The following is a 14,157-nucleotide window of genomic DNA, read 5'->3' as shown; positions in this document are numbered from 1 at the left end:
CAGAGGGTCTGAGGAGGTCGGCCCGGCGTCTAAGACTAGGTTTCAGACTCTAAGATTCTACCCGGGTATGTGGAAAATAAAAATAAAATCTACAAATTTTTTATGTAATGTGTTTTCTTGCAAAAACACTCGTTTGACAGAGATTCTTGATTATTCTGACCATCAGGGCAATCAGGGATATTAGGATATCATGTGTAAATTCAAACAATCTCTTTTGAGTTAAACACCTACGTTTATGGAGCACAAGTGAGCATTTGTGTTAATTCTGCATTTTTCTGGGTCTTGACACAGATTCTTTGCATCAGAACTAGATATAAGAACAGTTTTGGAAAAAATCAGGTGAAAGTTAAAGTATGTTTCTTTAATTTGGACACAATTTGGATAGAATTGGAAATAAAATTGGATACTAATCAGATCACATCAAGTATTAAAATAAATAAAATAAATTCAACAGTTGCTTTCTACTACCGGCAGGGAACGGACCAGCCTAAACTAGCTCTCAACTTCCCAGTTAAAAGAGCACAGTTAGAAACTTAGAATTGCTCATGACTCATCCTAAGGGGCCGGGAGTAGTGAAACGAAGGATTTAAACAGTGAAAGAGTGTGAGTTCACTCTCTCTCGCTAAGATACAAGAACTCCATCTTCAACTTTTCTCTGGCTCAACATCTTAGTTGAAAGAAGGAATACGGAAATATAATCCTTGATAGGTATACAAGCCATGCACAATAATACTGGTTTGTTACTCGGTCGACTGTGAGGACTGGACTACTGTGGATGGTTCCACCTGATGGGGCTTTCAGACTTAAACTCTCCATTTTGCCTAAAGGGTGCAGTTATGGGTCACCTTAATTCTGCATTAGTAACACTTTAAAACGAAGGAAAGTAGGGATCTTCTACTGAAACCCCTAATACTCTTCCTCCTCCAAACTTCCTTATATCTTTCCTTTCTGCTCTACAACTAATGTCACAAGAACTACTTGGAGAGGCCCCAAAACTAGAAAATGCCCCAGTCAGGAAATATAATACTGAAAGCAGCCTAATCAACTGTGTCAGCATTCCTGGTTAAAGCAATAGAGCTATTAACTGAATCAGTACTGAGTTTGCTAAAAAGAACACACCAAACCATACATTAACATGTGTAAACAAAGCAAAGTTCAGAAAAGTAGGATATCAGGACCTTCTCCACCTAGTTTTGAGCTAGCAGCCTGGCAACTGCTAGGATGTCCCAAAAAATTACTTTTTTTCAAAATTAGCTGAAACATGATGAAAAATGTATGAACAAGAAGAAAAAGGAGAACAAGAAATATAGAAATGTTAGATTATTTGCATCTGCTATCATCTAATTATTTATATAATATTGTTAAAATTAAAGATAAAAAATAGAAAAAAATGTTAAAAAATAAATAAATTAAAAATCTAGTGTATTTTCTGAAAATTCAGGAGTTGAAATAACTAGAAATAAGCTTGAAAAAGTCCGGAATGAACTAGTAGAAGTAGTGAAGTTCTAAGCATGGGCAGCTGTAGTACATTTAAATTTCCGAGCCGGGTCAACCTTTCCTGTCCCAGTTTGTACTGTATTGCCCGGACATTTGGTAAATAAAGCAGACACTCAATAGGACTAGCCGGTGCAACAAAGTTGACGCGGTCAGACTTTTGATTGAATTTACTTTTACTGATGTGTCAGAGGTGCTTGTAAGCAGAAACAAGCAGGGTTTATGAACAAGAAACTGCAAGAGCTAAGGTGAATGATTATTAAAGAACATATAAAAGAAATAGGGCATGATTTAAAATTATTTAAAATTATTAGATTGGGATTAAATGAATATGGATAAAAGGGAACATCAAGGGAGGGTCTAAACTATCCTGTGTGTAAAGGTTTTCAGAACCTTCTCCTTGCATTCGCTTTCTCTAGTTGATTAAATCAAAAGAAATATTGAAGTTAAATCGAGCTTAACTATAGGATTTCTAAATAGCCAAAAATGTTTATTTGTTTAAAAACACCAAATACTGTTTATAAAGGGTCCGAAAAATAACTTTTTTTTTAAATGCTATAAAAAAACTACTGAATATTTTCTCAAATTTACTTTTTTATTTGAAAGTACAATCCTTCCGGTTAATAATGGAAAATACTTTCATTCAAATAAACGCCTCGGCTTGCTATGCAGTAGCCTACAAGATCGCTGGATTTTTATAACTCACCTGATTAACTTCTTTTCTTTTAGAATTTGCCTTGCTTCAGTGAACACATCTAGGTCCCATCTAAAACAAGAAAATGTTCAAGTAAATCTCAGAAAGGATGAGACTTAGTATAGAGGACAACCAAAACCAGAGTTTACATAAATAAGACTAAATCGAATTTTGTTCTTCATAAGATTACCCAAAATGTATTACCAGCTTGTGAAATAAGAAAATGTGACATTTTCATATTTTTATTTCTTCTCATTTTTGTAGAATTAACAATCAAACAGTTCTTGACTTCAAAAGAATGTTATAATTACAGAAAAAGAAAAAGTTTCTTTTGCACTGTTTCAGTATTATTACTTGGAATAATATGAAAGCAAACATATAAATCGACTTATAGTTCTAATGGCGAAGATGCCGAGTAAATAATTCTGGACTTTTGATATTTAACATCAGCATGCCAGAGTTATGTTTGCAGGGTGTTTTTTTTAAAGACAAATTTTAACTTAACACTAACAGAACTAAATCTCTGCTTTTTGCATACATTAATATCACTAAAGATAAGTCATCAAAAACTTAAAAAAAAAACTTTTTCTGTAAATTCATTAACTCCCCCTACATATCAATTCAAACTTACGTGTTAGCACAGCACTTGAATAGGCCACCCTTCTTCTTACAACTTTTAGCATATTTTCCAGACTCTGCTTTATAACAGTCTAACATCGACTGAAAACGATCTAGATTCAAATTGGTATTTTTTAGTTAAACTTTATTTATCTATTTATATAACAGTAAAGCTTTTTATATATTATATATAACAGTGAACTTGACAATTTTATTGAATGTGCACATTCATCAAAATTAATACATAAATGTAATAAATTAATCAATTAATTAATAAATTAATACATAAATATAATAAATGTATACATTAATACATTTTACTATTACACCTTAGTATGAAACTGTGAAGATCAAAATTTCATTTTGGACTTTCAATCAAATCTTACATACCCCACTAATGTCCCCTTACATACCCCACTGTTGTCCCCTTACATACCCCACTGTTGTCCCCTTACATACCCCACTATTGTCCCCTGCAACTGCTGCAAAATCGAATCCATATGTCTCTTTCCAGTGTTTCTCCAGGTTCTTTCCAATCATCAATTTCAGAATTTTTGGGTCTTCAAAATTTAGAAATCTCTTGTCAAACGGAATTGTTAAAACCTAGAAAAAGCTTTTCATAAACATTTTTGTTTCATGTCTGTGTTCTAAAAGGAACTGAGTATTTGCTGCAAATTCAAATTTTCTCATTTTATATCTATGCAACCTGTTGGTGTAAACCTTTGAAATTTCAAACTTAGATTATTTGCTCTAACAGAATTAATAGTTTGAAATATCTAAGGTTTATGACATTGGATTGCCAAGATAAAGGATAAGAACATTTGAGTTTGAGTCAAAAACTAAGTTCCTTTCTGCACTATGCACAATCTAAGCTGTTTGTTTTTTACATAGACCGTATCAAGTACCAAAAACTTAAAATTTTGTGTAGTAAGCTTTTTACCTTTTTCAGTTCTTCCTTAACAAAATAGAGTTAATGTTGCATAAAAAAATATTTAATGAATTAATCTTATGAATATCTATAATTTATTCAGTTTTGATAAATTCCTTATTTTCTATATAGGTCACATAATTTCAATTACCAATCAATTAGTATGACACTTATTNTTTTACATTAATATTAGTAGATTTCACAATTCTACATTTGTTTAATATTCTTATTCAGATATGATATATTTGCTATTTAGCTATTTAGAATTAACCATTAAATCTATTAGGAATTAATGTAAGTAATGAGTAAAACTTTTATCCTCTGATTTTTTTACAGATCAAAATATATTTAGAAATTTTTGTTGTTTTGTCATTTTTATTTTAAAATTCTTTGATAACTAATCTGTGGTCACCACTCACCATGCATGTATGCTTTCAGTAAATCACAATAATCTGAAAAATTCCCATAACTTACATTTTGGCGCCTATACATTGAGACTTTTTAATTCATATAAATTTGCAACATTCATAACTATTCCTCATTTGCTGCATCTGCCAGCTGATGGGGATTATAGCTTCCCCACTCTGTTGGATCGCTGTGGCTTTCAGTATTCAGGCACCTTTCAGAGAAATCATGCAACATTAATTTGTTGAAAATATTCTCATCTTAATAAACGTGGCTATCTATTAGTATAATTAGGTTATTGACGTTGAAATGATATCCCTTGAATTGTTATATGTTTAGAAAAGGATAAAATAAGGAGTTTATCAACGCATAAACTTTTGCTACAGTGAAACCCTTAATAATGAATACATCGGACGAATTTATCAAATGTTGTCTTGACAATTTTTCAATGAGTTTTATACTATATTACGCAAATTTCAGTATTTGCGAAAATAAATAAATAGACATGAATATGCGGGAACAGTTTTAAAGAGTTCCATATAATCATTTAATTAAAAAATTAAATATCTGCAACATTCCATTATCAGAAAGTGAAGAATACGACATTTGATGAATTCTTTCGATGTATTTGTTATTAAGGGTTTCACTGTAGCTCACCAGCACTGTGGTTACTGCCTATGATAGGCTAAGGCTAGATTAAAAGTATAAATCAAATTATGGGGTTGACTAAAAAGGCATGAAGTTTAGTAGAATATTGCCCACAAAGGTAGTTATGTGAGCAATAGATCAACTGCACATATAGAAAATGTCAAGCCAAATAAAATTGGTTTTATCTGAATTTTAGGCTCATCTTAAAGGGGTAATCCTTAATTAAAAAATTCAACAAATTCAAGTAGAAATTTAGTATTTATATATTTTTTTATTTTGAGTCTATACTCCATATTGTTGTTGCACCTATAGTCAGGGGATTTATATTGATGATTAGTGAGGTAGAAAACCTCCTTGGCATTCTGTATTCCTGTTGTATTTGTGATAATAACAGAAGCATTATTTCCAGCTTTTTCATACGTAGAAAATATTGTCTTCAACTCTAAAATAATATTTTAATAAAAGCTGTTCGAAATATGTTGTTTTTTAAACAAAACAAGACTGGAGAGATCTATGTTTTCCTTTCTAAAATCTTTGCTCTTTATTATCTTTGATTTTAGATATTTAAAAGTAAATTTTCAGACGGAGATTATTGCAGAAACGTAAGCTGTTTCCATCATCAGTTCTGTTTATTCATATATTGACTTAACTCAATGACTTAAGCTGGAGATTTGGAGATAATCCAACAATAGACAGGGATGAAACCCCCTTAAGAGTTCATACTGCAATATTAAAATTTATTTTGTTTCATATATTCTATAAATTAAGGAGGATTAGTTTATAGAATCCATTGTAGCGTTCTTTATGTATACTTTGTAGCGCAACTAAAAATCATGTTTAAATCCTTTATTTACAGAACCTGTTTTTATCTCTTTTAATTGTGTGCACGAGATGTGCTTACAGAAGTGGACTTATTTTTGTCTATTTTGAATGTACACATGATAAGTAAGTAAAGAAGGTTACTTTGTTGCATCTGTTTTAAATTTACACATGAGAAGTTAGAAATAAAATTTACTAACTTTCATCAGGTTTAATCTGTTTTAAATTTACACATGAGAAGTTAGAAATAAAATTTACTTACTTTCATCAGGTTTAATCTGTTTTAAAACACATGAGAAGTTAGAAAAGAAATTTACTTAATTTCAACAGGTTTAATCTGTTTTAAATTACACAAGATAACTGTGTAAATAAGTTTACTTAGTTTCTTCTGTTTTGATTGCACACATGGGAAGTATGTAAGAAAGTCTACTTACTTTCTTCTGTTTTGATTGTACACATGAGAAGTATTTAACCAAGTTTACTTACTTTCATCTGTTTTAATTGTACACATTAGAAGTATGTAAAGAAGTTTACTTACTTTCATCTGTTTTGATTGTACACATGAGAAGTATGTAAGAAAGTTTACTTACTTTCTTCTGTTTTGATTGTACACATTAGAAGTATGTAAAGAAGTTTACTTACTTTCATCTGTTTTGATTGTACACATGAGAAGTATGTAAGAAAGTTTACTTACTTTCTTCTGTTTTGATTGTACACATGATAAGTATGTAAAGAAGTTTACTTACTTTCATCTGTTTTGATTGTAAGTATTTAACAAAGTTTACGCATGATAAGTATAATAAGAGAAGTTTACTTACTTTCACCTGTTTTGATTGTACACATGATAAGTACTTAAAGAAGTTTTCTTCTGCTTTAATTGTACACATGAGAAGTATGTAAAGAAGTTTACTTACTTTCACCTGTTTTGATTGTACACATGATAAGTATTTAAAGAAGTTTACTTACTTTTATCTGTTTAAATTGTACACATGAGAAGTATGTAAAGAAGTTTACTTACTTTCATCTGTTTTGATCGTACACATGATGTATAATTAAAGAAGTTTACTTACTTTCTTCTGTTTTGATTGTACACATGATAAGTATGTAAAGAAGTTTACTTACTTTCATCTGTTTTGATTGTACACATGAGAAGTATGTAAAGAAGTTTACTTACTTTCCTCTGTTTTGATTGTACACATGATAAGTACTTAAAGAAGTTTTCTTCTGTTTTAATTGTACACATGAGAAGTACGTAAAGAAGTTTACTTACTTTCATCTGTTTTGATTGTACACATGAGAAGTATGTAAAGAAGTTTACTTACTTTCCTCTGTTTTGATTGTTCACATGAAAAGTATGTAAAGAAGTTCACTTACTTTCATCTGTTTTTATTGTACACATGAGAAGTGTGCAGCAAAACCTGCATTCATGGCAATGTGCTCCATCTCGTCTGGGAATATACAGGTATTTAAAAAAACATTTGATAATTTAATTTTCATAATGTAGAGAAAAATGTTTGAGGACTTTTAATTTCAAAGAAATTTGTAATTTCTGGAAATAAATTAGGTAAAAGTTAAATTAGCTTTCCCAATAAATATATCATGTTAAACATGATCAAATGTTTTAAAAGATATTAATAACTTTCCTCGAACTGTTTTCATTTTCTGTATGTTTGCACCTGATGGTCTAAATCCTTTGATATTTGAAACTTTGATCTGGCAGAAATAGTTTGAAATATCAAAGACATTAAATTATAAATTTTAAATGGAGGTGAGAATGTAGTTTCTTTAATACTTAAAGTTAAGAATAAAGAAATCCTTGTTTAAATTGAAAATTTAAATACATCTGTTCCTCACGCAACATTTGAAGAATCCACCGTCCTTTTTGCAGTTCTGTGCAAATTCTGAATTCGCGAGGCTTTGGCAGTCTTTCTGACATTTACTGGCATCCAGACCTAATTTTAGACAATTAAATGAACTAAAGAGAGACACCTCTTATTTACAAATAAATCAGTACGATCATAAGTTTCTTTAAGAATATTTGACAAACTTAAACTGTAACTTTTTTATTTGCCATTTGCAAATATTAATACTAATAGTTTTAAAATTACAATTAACATTCGTTAATTCTGTCGTGTTACGTCAAGGTTAACAAAATGATTAAATTTTTCTTACTTGAGCCCAGAGGGTGGCAAGATTCATACCCTTTGGTTTTTTCTTTTTCCAGCCATTTCTTCTAAAAAACAATGCGTAATTTCAAGTGACCCTTCATGGAAATATGGCAATTTTGGTGGCAATTATTTAGAAAAAATACCCCGAAATGTTGCAGACAGGGTTTACATGCATTAATAATTGCAGCCCCCCCCCCCCTCTCACACTTAGTCGGAATACGATCAGCTTGGACCAAATTTAATGAATTTGAGAGAGGTGGTCGCGGAACTGCCGTTCAACTACCAACTTGTATAAATCCTGAATCACCGATCTTCAATCAAATGATTATTTACCTGATCCGTTAGAAAGTCTACTGCTAGTTTCACATAATCATCATTTATAGAATCCCAGTTTCTTGAGCAGTTGTGGTTGTGAAAACAACAAACAGTAAGTTTCTGGTTTTTGCAGTACAGTAGATCTCCAGACTAGACAGTACACGGTGAACTAGAGGTCCTGGTCTAGACAGTACATGGTGAACTAGAGGTCCTGGTCTAGACAGTACACGGTGAACTAGAGGTCCTGGTCTAGACAGTACACGTTGAACTAGAGGTCCTGGTTAAAAGTTCAGTCCCAACTTAACAGCCCGGTTTCATAAATTTCGTGTCGGCTTTTTTATTTTTTTTGTAGGGTCATGTATGTATTTTAAACATAGAGCATATATTTATTTTTTAACGAATTTTAAAATATGACTGAAAGTTTTCCGTCACAAGGAACTTCTTTTTTAGTTAGTTAGCTTTAATGAGTAGAGCAATGTAATATTATTGAACTTGTTTTTTTAGAAAACTACGCCTTTTTTCTTATATTCAGTCACATACTTTTTTATTAATAATGCTTTAACATGTTCTAATTCTTTAAAAGTTTTATCATTGAAAAATATCGAATATGATGATTATTACATTTCTGGTTATGTGCAAAAGCTGTAGAATATTTATTTAATACTATAATGTCAATGATGGTGACTAAGTTGTATTCTATTTAACAGCATATTTTAAAATAGAACTAAATCTTCGTTTAAGGACAAGATTGTTTCATTTAAAATTTTTTACCCATGGCTAACTTAAAAGGAGAAGTACACCAGTGTAACATGGGTCAAATTGTGTCAAATTGTGTCAAATTGTAGTTAATTATCTTATTTTAACCACAAATATGCTTAAAAGCTGGTCATTTTTCTTCGTAGACAAGTTCTAATGGGACTGTACTCGAAATTTAAGTGACTAACTGTTTATTTACATACTTACATACTTTGCTTGTCTGTTTGTATCCAATAAACTTCAAAAATGGCTGTAGCGTTCGGGCCCAAATTTTGTGTGGTACCTCACATAATCCCAAGGAAAGTTTATTGATGATCAAGATTTTGCTTCCAACAAAATTTGATTGCATTAAATTTTGAAAATCCAAGAAATTTTTATATAATATCCGCAAAAATTTGTTTGTTTTTGTTTAACAATGTATACAAAGAGAAAATGTTCACAGTTAAAATAAAAGCTGGGCGCGAAGCGCCCTAAATGCCCAATAAAATCGAATTTACGATATAAAAACCGTAAAGGCTTGGTAAAATTGTCAGATCACTAATATGGAAAATATTATCGATTCCTCCGTTGCTTTTGGTAGCAGAATTGCGCAAATCCTTTTTTCAAATTGAAACCACAATTGAAAATAAATATATTACAAAAGGAGAAGCATGTACATTGTACAGCTCTCTTACTTTTGACATTTCGTTTAAGGGAACTTTTGTGAATCGGAAATTCCATTCTATAAATGAAGGGTCAAATGAAATTGCGTTTACAGTCCCTTTAAACCAAAGTTATGATAAACACCTACATGAACTACTGTAGTAGTGCTGCATTCACTCCCCAGGGCTCTAGCTAACTTCAGTTTACAATCTTGAAATACCTACAGACCGTAGAGATGGGCATCGTTCTTGTAAACGAACGAAATAAACGAAAGATTTTAGATCGTTTGAACGGAACTTGTAAAAACGATTGTTTCTTTTACTGAACGAACCAATTTTTTCAAAAGATTTTGAAAAAAAATAATTTTTACTTGAACGAAAAATTGTTTGGAACAATCTTTTTAAAAACTATAGATAAGATAAGAAAAAATAAAGTTTATTGCTAAAATACATGTATCTGTGTACAGAGTTAATTTAAAATTACAAATTGATGATTATATTAACAGAAAAAGTATAAAGCATGGACAATAGCTCTTGGCTGTTTTGATTATTTTGTCCACCTAATTTTAATAATGATAACAAAACATTTCAATTAAATTAAGCTATAGTTCACTGAGGAAAAGAACAAAAAAGATGGACAATGAACGAAGTTTGTGAGAAAGCGAGCGCATAATTTTTTAAAGATTGAAAAAAACTAACCAAATGGGTCGTTAACGAACGATGAACGAACGAAATGAAAAAAGCCGAACGTGCCCATCTGTACTATTGGGTGTCCCAAATAATCGCTCTTTTAGACATTGTAGCACTCAGATTAAGTGATTGGGATTAAAGATATCTTATTCTAAAGTTTTCAGCTCAGGAATAAGGTTGTTGTGGCCTTTTCTTGTTTGGTACTCAAAACTAAAGGAAATTCAATACCAGCATAGTAAATTAAGGTCTTGTCATTCTTCGAGAATAACTGCGCAGTTTATAGATGATTTTCACTTTTTAAGACCCTAATAAAATTCCCTAATACGATCAAATTTAATTCCATAAAGTCAACCAAGCCAAAATGTCAAATTTCAAACTGTATTACTTCTTTAATGTTTTGTACTACGTACTCCTAATTGATATTATCAATCGACCGTAAATTTTCCATAGAGTTCAAAAATTTCAAAAATTGAACCATGATCAGTGCTAGAAAAGCGTTTTAGGGACACCCTGTATAAAAATTATCAGATTAATTAATAAGTTAATATCTTAATTTTTATGTCAGGCTTCAAGACCCCCTCCTTTTATTAAACATTTTAGCTTATCAAGGATTCATACAGAGAATGCCTAGACTACGGCGGCAAAAAAANACATCCTTAAGTTTTAATTGATTTGGGACTAACCTCATTATCACTTAAATCTCCTGTTGTGCGTTCACACTTTCCCTTAAAAAAATAAAGATCTTTCAAACTAAAAATAAAATAATTCGTTAAAAACATCTTTCCCCATGTACACAAGCGACCTCCCTATTAATTTATTTAATAGAGTGGTCGGTTGTATACATCACGATATGTTTACGTATCTAACACTGTACACTTGTATATAGAGTGATCGTATTTTGATCGTATTGATCGGATTTTATGAAATTGGCAAATTTTTAGATTTTCTTTCTTTATTTAAATCCATATTAAGTGTCTATCTAATTATCAATACTAATATTCAAATATCTACATAAAACCACCCCTTATACGATCACTCTAAATACAAGTGTACAGTGATAGATACGTAAACATATCGTGATGTACACAACCGACCACTCTATTAATAAATTAATAGGGAGGTCGGTACTCGGTAGTGTACATCTGAGCTAAGCTTTGCCTCTTCGTTTTATTACTATATGATTACAACCTATAAATGTTGATTTCAATTTGATGCAAATGACGATTTTTTGGTCGGGCAAACTTTTTGGTATGCATAGAATGTTGTCATGATTGCTTTCATAGATAAAATTCAACCTTTGAATTTTAATTTGCAATTAAAAACATAAAAGTTGTGGCAAAAGATTAAGAAGAAAGATTATATTTTCGGGTATTTTGTACCATAATTTTTAGATATGGTAAATTTCGAAGACGACTTTTATACCATGATATACACTTGTTTCATCTTGAGTTAATTGGATCTAATTTGTTTATTAATTTCTTGTTATTCTCTAGTCACCGGCCGTTTAGTTTTTCATCTTTGTTTACAGTGTCGAATAGGAGGACGCATTTTAGACTAAAGTTATGATTTAAATAGTTCAATTAACCGGATATATACACAGTAATTGAACAGTGTACACAGACCAATTTTAAGCTATAATGCTAAAACTATTTTCTTACTAATAACATCAAATACACTTAATGTCTTTTTCTTATTTCTGGCTATTATACTGTATTCAATTGCACAAGTCGTTTACAACATTATTAAAATGATATACATATATATAAGCTTAAATGCCCGGCGTTGCCCGTGATAAAAAAATGTGGAATTTCGAAAAAATATTGGATTACAAAAAATTTGATTTATGAAAAACGATTTTTGAAAAAACTTTCAACCCATTCGGTTCAGCCGTTTGGCCAGCCATAGCTAACATATGTGCAAGCAAAGAGCAAAGAGCTTTATTATATAGAAGAGAATGATGTCAAACATTATTTAGGTTCAAAATTGAATCTCTTCTGCCTCCAAAATGGATAACTTTCACAAATAAAAATTTATACCAAAGAATTCGCGTGGACATGGTCTTTAATCTTTCCATTTCAACCCATACAAAAAAATCATTGATTTCTGATTTATTTACAAATAAGTTAGATTTGTTGTCCCCACTAAGAGATCACTATTGCCTGCCGCATGCTTAAAATTCTAGAAAAAATAATGTTCAATTTATATTATTCAAATCATTTGCTACAATTAATTGGTCACAACCCTATGAATTCAAACAGTATTTAATCATATAAAAATTGTAAGTCATATCTCTAACCCAACTTGAGCTGAAATATTACAAAAAGTTGTTTACATCGAGTTTGAGAATGTTTTGCGGCATTTTCCGCGAAAGAAAGGGCCCTAGATACAGACGCTTTTTTGTAGAACATCGTTTATCGAGCATTTTCATTTTTACACAAATCTAAAATTTAATTGGGAAAATTTGATATTTCATCTATGCCCTAACGTCGCCATATATTTAAAAAATGTATTTATTTTCAAGGATCGGACACTTAAAAAAAATAATATTGAAAGGACGAGGATTTCGATGTGGTTCGGACGAGAAAATGATGAGAATGTTCTACTGTCTACTGTCTACTGTCTACTGTCTACTGTCTACTGTCTACTGTCTACTGTCTAATGTCTACCTTCTATTGTCTACTGTCTACTGTCTACTTTCTACTATCTACTGTCTACTGTCTACTGTCTACTGTCTACTATTTACTGTCTACTGTCTACTGACTACTGTCTACTGTCTACTGTCTACACAAAACTAGTAGCAGTAAATGGTGCTATTGTAATATACAAAATGTTTCTCTTTGATGATAGTGTTGTGATTAGTTTGATGAATGAATTGCTATCGAATGCTTAACTCAAGCTTAATTCAAATTTTTATTCCAGTAGTTTCCCATTTGAGATGAGAAATTTTGAATGAATTCGAGCATTAATCCCTATCTTGTACAGACTTTTCAAAAGCTTACCCCTAAAAGTATTTTTTTGTTTCAAATACATAAACTTATAATTATTTAGTTTTTCAAGCGTAAATGCATGTAGATTGTAGACAAACATTTTTAAACCATGCATAGATCTAGAATTCAGATTACTTAAGAAATTCTGAATATTCGAATCGTTGGTAGAAATAAAATTGAGATTTCTCCCCCAAAAAATCGAAAAATAACACACACTTCACTTGTTAATGAAGAAGACAATTTTTGGCTAAAAATAATATAATAATAATAATAATAATAATAATAATATAATAATAATAATAATATAATAGTAATAATAATAATGATAATAATATACAGACCTGAATCATAATCCTCACTCCAGTAGTTTTTGCTTGGTGTAACTAGAACAATAAAATCAAACAGAAGCAAAATCACAATGATTAGCATAGCTAATGATATTGTATCATACTAGCATGATACTTATATTAATAATGGAATTATACAAGAAGTGGCTGAAACCTGAAATCTGATATGACGAAAACATTTAATCAATTATTTTCGTCATAAAACAATCACATTGTTTTCAGAAAACTCTGATTGCTAATCTTCTTATTTGATAATGAATATCTATCTATACGGTTTCAGGCAAATTGCTTCTGATTTGTTCCACCTTAAGCATGGGCATTGTTTACACATTTTGGGAGGGTTTTTTACGTAAAAGCGCTTCAACACTATTATATTGTCTCTTATCAAATCGTTCTAGTTTACAGCTTCGGGAAATGTTCTATACGGCCTTTACGTTATTTTGGGCACTACCATTGCGTGAGTAGTTGAACCTTTTAAAAAAATGTATGTTCAATATACAACAATCTTTTAAAAAAAATTTGTTAAAAAATCATTTGTTTAGTAAAAAAAATTGTTTTTCCAATTTCGTCAAAAAATTGTTTGTTCAGTGAAAAAACGATATTAAGTAACTATTTATTAAATCTGTAGTTAAACAAAAGATCAAGAT

The 14,157-nt window shown here is 30.6% G+C and overlaps 1 protein-coding gene across 1 annotated transcript; it reads right to left on the bottom strand.

Moving 5' to 3' along the window:
- Nucleotides 1–203: 203 nt before the first annotated feature.
- On the bottom strand, nt 204–10,970 carry LOC111704672 (uncharacterized). The gene is made up of 13 exons (XM_023476985.1): nt 10,860–10,970; nt 9,636–9,707; nt 8,108–8,239; nt 7,779–7,839; nt 7,456–7,558; nt 6,981–7,054; nt 5,094–5,229; nt 4,272–4,353; nt 3,747–3,761; nt 3,266–3,409; nt 2,820–2,908; nt 2,201–2,260; nt 204–307 (listed from the first exon to the last, which is right to left on the bottom strand). Exons 1-13 carry the CDS (start codon nt 10,953–10,955, stop codon nt 220–222), a joined length of 1,152 nt encoding a protein of 383 aa, XP_023332753.1. The 5' UTR covers nt 10,956–10,970; the 3' UTR covers nt 204–219.
- Nucleotides 10,971–14,157: the final 3,187 nt, after the last annotated feature.

This window comes from Eurytemora carolleeae, unplaced genomic scaffold, assembly GCF_000591075.1.
Source record: "Eurytemora carolleeae unplaced genomic scaffold, Eaff_2.0 scaffold606, whole genome shotgun sequence".
Classification (NCBI taxonomy): Eukaryota; Metazoa; Arthropoda; class Copepoda; order Calanoida; family Temoridae; genus Eurytemora; species Eurytemora carolleeae.
The sequence above is the reverse complement of the archived record's forward strand: the minus strand, read 5'-3'. Positions and strand labels throughout refer to the sequence as shown.

Excerpts from the sequence above, each read along its gene's own strand:
- LOC111704672 (XM_023476985.1), bottom strand. The coding sequence starts at position 10,955 with ATGTTTTTAACGAATTATTTTATTTTTAGTTTGAAAGATCTTTATTTT. Across the intron at positions 7,559-7,778 it reads TTGCCACCCTCTGGGCTCAA|GTCTGGATGCCAGTAAATGT; the intron begins GTAAGAAAAATT and ends GTCTAAAATTAG. Across the intron at positions 308-2,200 it reads AAAGAAAAGAAGTTAATCAG|TTCTGATGCAAAGAATCTGT; the intron begins GTGAGTTATAAA and ends TCTTATATCTAG.